Source organism: Cryptotermes secundus, unplaced genomic scaffold (genome assembly GCF_002891405.2).
Source record: "Cryptotermes secundus unplaced genomic scaffold, Csec_1.0 scaffold1678, whole genome shotgun sequence".
Taxonomy (NCBI): Eukaryota; Metazoa; Arthropoda; class Insecta; order Blattodea; family Kalotermitidae; genus Cryptotermes; species Cryptotermes secundus.
In genome coordinates this window covers 1,535-8,316 of record NW_019742005.1, presented here as the reverse complement: position 1 = coordinate 8,316, position 6,782 = coordinate 1,535, and the positions used below count along the sequence as shown (strand labels likewise).

Below are 6,782 nucleotides of genomic sequence, written 5' to 3'. Positions count from 1 at the left end.
GGCCGGCGCATAGGGCTGACAACCTTGCCGCCATCTATGAGCCGACTGTCTAGAAAATGTGGGAACCTCAACATCTCACATCTCCATGGCCTGTTACAGGGATAGCTTTACTTTAACTCTTTTACAGGATCCAGGCCAAATAAGTGGGGATAATATGTAAACAATGTAAGATGTGAAGTTGGGATAAATTTCAGGAATAAAGAGACAGAATATCTGAAAGACAAAATTAATGAGCTTGCAACACAGTAAGAACAAAAACGTTAGGGACTTTTATGGTAATAAGCTATGGTCTGGACAGCCCAGGTGTGATTCCTGGCAGTGCAAGATTTTACTCTTCTCCACAGTGTCCAGATCAGCTCTGGGGCCCATCCAGCCTCCTATCCAATGGGTATCAGGGACTTTCTTTGGGGGTGAAGCGGCAGGGGCATGTAGGTGACCACCTCCACATAGTGCAAGGTCAAGAATAGTGGAGCTGTACCTCATGTCTCCCATGTGTCTTTATGGTATAGCCCATAATCAGTTAAGCACAGGGACAACTTTACTTCTTTTCTGGAGGAATAAATTAATTCGAGAAGGGTTACCAACCTATAACTAACTTGGTAAAGATGAGAATGATGCTGCTTGCAGATTCTCACATTTTGTACAGGTAGAAGAATTACTTCTCTCAGCTGTTGAATGTATGCAGTGTCAGTGATGTTAGGCAGAAATACATACAGCTGAGCCACTAGTACCAGAGCCTAGTACTTCTGAGGTTGAAATTGTTGTTATGAAGTTCAGTAAGTATAAATTTCCACATATTTACCAAATTCTGGCAGATCTGATTAAAGCAGGAGGTGAAACATTATGGTCTGTGATCCATATTTTATTAATTATATTTGGAATAAGGAAGAACTGCCTGATCAGTGGAAGGAGTCCATTATTGTACAAATTTACAAAATGGGCGATAAAACTGAGTGTAGTAATTCTCAAGGCATATCACTGCTGTCAACTTCATACAAAATTTTATTCAATATCCTTCTCTCAAAATTAAGTCCATACATAGACAAAATTATTGGGGTCACCAGTGTTAATTTTGACATAAGGGAACCACTACTGATCAGATATTTTGTATTTGTCAGGTACTGGAGAAAAATTGGAAGTACAGTGAGATAGTACATCAGCTATTCATAGACGTCAAGAAAGCATATGATTCAGTTAGGAAGGAAGCACTATGAAGTATTCTCATTATGTTTTGGTTACCTGTGAAACTAATTGGGCTTATTAAAATGTGCGTAAATAAAACCTATGTGACATTTGTCTGATATGTTTCCCATTCAAAAAGATATAAATAAGGAGAGGCTTTATTGCCATTGCTCTTCAACTCTTCTTTAGAATTTGTTTCCCTTATTATCAATTGAAAGTCCTTGAAAGGACAGCAATAGACCAATTCATGTTCAATTTTAACATATAATTATGGAGCTAGATAGAAAGCACAAATGTGTATTTCAGGGAAATTTAACAGTTGTGGATATTTTGGGCAGACAGATAAAAATATACATAGAGTCAAGAAAATGTAGACCTAAGGAATACAAAATCCATACTTCATACTATATATATATCTGATGGTTTTATAGGTGCATATTTTATTTTGACATATGTGTCCAAAAGAATAAGGAATAATGAAGAATCCCACTGTTTCTTTATGTGTAGTACCCAGAGTGACAGAGAAAGTTGTCACAACAATACATCACTCATTTTGTTCCCACTGACATGAAATAAGGGCTCAGTTTTCGTATCACCAGTCCACCTCAACTAGCACATGGTTACCACATCAGAAGTATTTTCCTTTTACATGCTTCTTTAGTGGGCAGAAGTGGTGGAAGTCACTAGATGCATAGTCCAGGCCAGCTTGTGGATGGACAAAATATTCCAAGCAGTTTGGGCAAATTGTTACTGACAACATCTTGGTACATACAGGGAATTCTGGGTTCCTGGACTACAGGTCAGGAATGAATTTATATTGATGTGCGACAGTGCTACGCCTGAAGGAAGGCATTGAGAACCCTGGTTTGTTCACAGACAGAGCGGCCTACCACTGTTCATCCTGAGCCACAGAGTAACTTCTGGAACTGTCTGAGTGGAAGTGTCTCACCTTGTACTTATTAATTTCCACTTTTGACCATTGAAGAAGTACTTTAAAGGAAAGTACATATCTGATGTGATGATAGAGTGAAAGCCAATGTTTGCCATTGGGTGTAAACATTGATTTATTTTTTTTATAAGGAATTGTATGTGAGGTGTATTGCTGGCAGAGATGTGTAAGTTGATCTGGCAATTATGCTCAGAAGTAGAGTGTTTGTTTGTTATTCTTTGTACTGTTTAACATCTGTGTTGAATTTATAAATGGAAGTGAAACAACTTTCAGATGTTAGTAAATACCCTTTGCATTTGCACTGGTACGCTCCATACTTGTCTCCCATCACCCCCTGACGTGTGCAGTAGCCTTGACCAGGCAGCACAAGATCATCTTCATTCTTCAAGTTTTGATATTCAATTCTGACTTGGCTGGTAAAGAAGATGTAAAGAAGTTAAATTTTTATGAAGCGTGAAACGTGCAGCCAGTGTTACAGTTCACAGTATGTAAATACATACATACATATATATAGCATTCCATAGATCCTTATGTTAGTCAGAAAGACCATAGGATGTGGAATTAGTCAAATAATCATACAATACATATACACGAACAAATCAAATTGTTGCAAAAAATTTACCAATGAAAACAAAGTCACAATAGTAGTAAAAGGTTCACAAAAGTAGTGAAGTGTCAATAAAATCAATACATTACATACGCTTTGGGTTATTCGAAAGCATAAATTCCTCAACAGAGTAAAAGGAGTGTGTAATTAAGTATCTCTTTAGCGCTGCTTTAAATTGTGCCTGTTTATCTATAAGAGCTGTAATATTTGATGACAGACTGTTGAAGATTTTAATGCCAACATAATATGCACTCTTCTGGAAACATTGGAGGTTGGCAATTGGTCTATGTAGCTGATTTTTATTCCTTGTGTTGACAGTGTGAACAGTAGAATTAGTTGGGAAGAATTCTTGGTGTTTCGCAATGAAGATCATTAGGGAAAATATGTATTCACATGGTAGAGTTAGGATTTCTAGTCTCTTAAAAAAGATTTTTACATGAGTCTCTTGGTTTAACACCAGCCATTAATCTAACAGTTTTCTTTTGTAAGATGAATATCATTTTACTCTAAGATGAGATGCCCCAAAAGATTATACCATACTTAATTACAGAGTAAAAATAGGCAAAATAAATTGATTTGAGAGTCTCAGTATTGCTGACATGAGACATACACCTAACTGCATAGCACGCTCCACTTAGCTTAGGAATCAACTTATCTATATGGTCTGACCAACTTAGGTGGCTATCAATTTTACAAGCCAAGGAATTTCATATTTACTGACTCTTCTATATATTTTCCATTATATCCAATATTTAAAACATACTGAGGAGTATTTTTTGTTGTAAATTTCATTACTTTCGTTTTATCAAGATTTAGGGCAAGTCTGTTTGCATTGAACCATTTATTCATGTGAGAGAGTGCTCTGTTAGACATTGCACAGAAATCATCAAAATTTTTACTAGAAATTATGACACTTGTATCATCAGCAAATATTATGGGTTCTGATGAGATATTTATTATTGGTGGAAGGTCATTTATATATATTATGAAAAGCAAGGGTCCCAGGATGGATCCTTGGGGAATTCCATGTTTTATTGTTCTCCAGTCTGAGAAGAAATTCTGACTGTGTTTAGGCGATTTTATTTCAACCTTTTGTTTTCTATTTGTTAGATAGGATTTGAACCATTTTAACACTGTTCCTCGAATGCCATAGAATTGTAGTTTACTTAACAAAATTTCATGATTTACACAATCAAAAGCCTTCGCTGAATCACAGAAAATTCCTCCCACATGTTTTTTTTGGTTAATGGATTTTAAGACACTGTCTGTTAGCTTGAAGACTGCATCTTCAGTGGATATACCTTTCCTAAAGCCGTATTGCTCTGGGACCAATATGTTGTTACAATGCATATGCTGATTTATCCTACTATACATGACTTTCTCAAGTACCGTAGAGAAAGTAGATAATAATGAAATTGGCCTATAGTTCATCATGCTATACTTATCTCCTTTTTTGAATAGTGGCTTTACTATTGAAATTTTTTGGCGATCTGGGAAAATGCCTGTGTATAATGAGTGATTACAAATGTGAGCTAAAGGGCAACTAATTAAATCAGAACTTCATTTGTTACTTCATCAAAACCTGACGAGTTTTTTGGTTTCATGATGCGTATTATATTCTTTATCTCAACTTCATTTGTTGGGATGATTCTGATACTAGGAAAATTTGTATGTTAGCATTATAGTTACATTTGATCTTTTTATGTTATTGTTACAGTATGACAGTCTGGAAAAATTTGTACTGTTTTTAGAGTGATGATAGTTATAGTGTTTCTGTTACATTAATTATTCTTGTAAATTTGTGTTAATATTGCAGATGTCTTTTACTCTACTTTTTGGTAAATTTTCAGAATATGTTGGAAGAATTGACAGTACAATATTTGAAACAATTCGGAAGTCATGGAAAGTTTGAATGGAACAGACAGTCTGATTTGCAAAGTACTAACAACCTGATGCAGATGAAATTGTTTCTTTTATGCTGGATTAGGGTGAAAGTTATATTCTCAGAGAATCTGATCCCATGTCATGTAATGTTAAATTACATTGGTTTTGCGGTGGTTAGCTTTTGCCTTGTGTTCTGAAATATTTATTTCTCTTAAAAGTTATACTTTTTGGGTGAAATATGTCCTTTTGTGACATTCATCACCTTTACATGTCTGTACAATTCTTGGAGTAATAGTGGTTCAGTACCCAGACATATTTTATTGGGGATTAAATAATATCACAATTGATGTGTGTTACTTTTGCATGCAGATCCGTCACCCACAGACTTGATTGTGAAGTTCCTGTCCATTGCCCCAGATACAAAGGAAGCAGAATCCAAACAGAGTGAGAATGAACCATCAGAAAACAGTAAAAATGAGGCGCTTGGAAGTAAAAGAAGGTATAAATACTTAGCTCTGAAAATATTAGCCCTGAAAGTTGCAGCTTTCTTGAAATGGGATCTAACTCTATTAGAAAGAAGGTAAGAATACTAGACAAAATAGACACATGGTTTATGAATAATTCATTATCATTAAATTTTAACAAAACTAATTATGTGCATTTTTCATCAAAAGTAAATACTACATCAAACATAAATCTAAACGATAAGGATGTATAAATTAAAAATACTTGTAATACAAAATTCCTAGGACTAGTCATAGATAATACCGTATCATGGGAAGATCAAATAAATCAGTTGGTAACTAAGCTGAATGCGGCTAGTTATTCTGTCTGCAGTTATGACTCAGGAGAGTTTAAGGATGATTTGTTTTGCATATGAACATTCCATTATGTTGTATGGAATAATATTCTGAGGCAATTCGACTCATAGTAATTTAATTTTCAAAATCCAAAAATGAATATGAGAATTATTATGAAGGCAAGAAATAAGGACTCTTGTCATGCATTGTTCAGGCAGTTAAATATTCTGCCGTTATATTCTCAATATATATTTTCTGTATCAATTTTTGTAGTTAAGAATTTGGATATATTTAAATTTAATTCTGCAACACACAGCATTAACACCAGACAAGGTTTTGACTTACATTTTCCAAGTAATAAATTAGCTAAAGTGCAGAAGGGTGTATAATATTCAGGAATTAGGATATTCAATAATCTACCACAAGGCATCAGGAATCTATTAAATGATATTACTAAATTCAAACAGGCTCAAAAAGAGTTTCTTTTTGCTGGTTCATTTTATTCTTTAAATGAATATTATGAATGGAACACAAGGGGTGATCTTGGTTCTTACAAATAGTATCTAAAATTAACCTTGACGAGTCCTATTAACTAACTAAAAATATATAAATAATCATCTAATTTAGATCTGCATACATACCAACTCTGACTTTTATTTATTTTAACATACAATCTTTTGTTCTGTTACAAATTTATTTATTTATGAATGTATTTATTACCATAATAATTTTTAGTACACTTCTGAGATAAGTTATTTATTCCATTTATTGTTCATGCATGTTAGATGTTTTTATAGTTTTTCTTTTGATGTGTGAGTGATGTAACATACATTATTTGATATTGTATTGTTTATTGACAATATACATTCATATGCATTGTTTTTATAAACTAGATGAATTTTGTAAGATAAATGGTTAATATGTTTTCATCTAGTATTTAAGTCTTATTGTAGTCACATTTTATTATGTTTAGTGATTGTGTTGTCTACGTTTTATATTATGTTATTTTGACTTGTTCCAGTGATTGGTTGGAACGTTTGTTTTGATTTTTGACACATTCTGTATTCAGTGGTGTGTCAACTTGTTTCTCGCCATGTAATTGGATCTACTTGAATATAAGAATAAATTAAATTAAATTTACAAAGAAATGGAATGATGTCACATTTTTGGAATCATATTCATGGGTGTTTGTAGTTCTTGCATAAAGATTTCAGTTTCAACATTTGCCACACTCAGAATCATTTCTCCCTCACTTCCCATTACCATCATTTTGTGATATCTCCAGAATTTTGGCCAAGTACCTTGATATACCATTGAATACTGTCATATTCTTGTTATTCAGTTCATTAATCATGAAGCA

General features: G+C 33.8%; 1 protein-coding gene across 3 annotated transcripts in view; it reads left to right on the top strand.

The window, feature by feature from the left end:
* LOC111872997 (integrator complex subunit 8-like) overlaps positions 1-6,513 on the top strand; it is a 10,906-nt gene extending 4,393 nt beyond the window's left edge. Inside the window, exons 2-4 of one of the 3 annotated variants that reach the window (XM_023867346.2) lie at positions 2,059-2,297; positions 4,992-5,202; positions 6,444-6,513. In XM_023867346.2, the coding sequence (XP_023723114.1) occupies positions 2,294-2,297; positions 4,992-5,202; positions 6,444-6,468 (240 nt within the window). In that variant the 5' untranslated portion in view covers positions 2,059-2,293 and the 3' untranslated portion in view covers positions 6,469-6,513. Of the gene's footprint in view, positions 1-646; positions 777-2,058; positions 2,298-4,991; positions 5,203-6,443 lie in introns of all 3 variants that reach the window. The other 2 variants (XM_033754918.1, XM_023867345.2) reach the window with 2 other exon arrangements.
* The last annotated feature ends 269 nt before the right edge of the window (positions 6,514-6,782 follow it).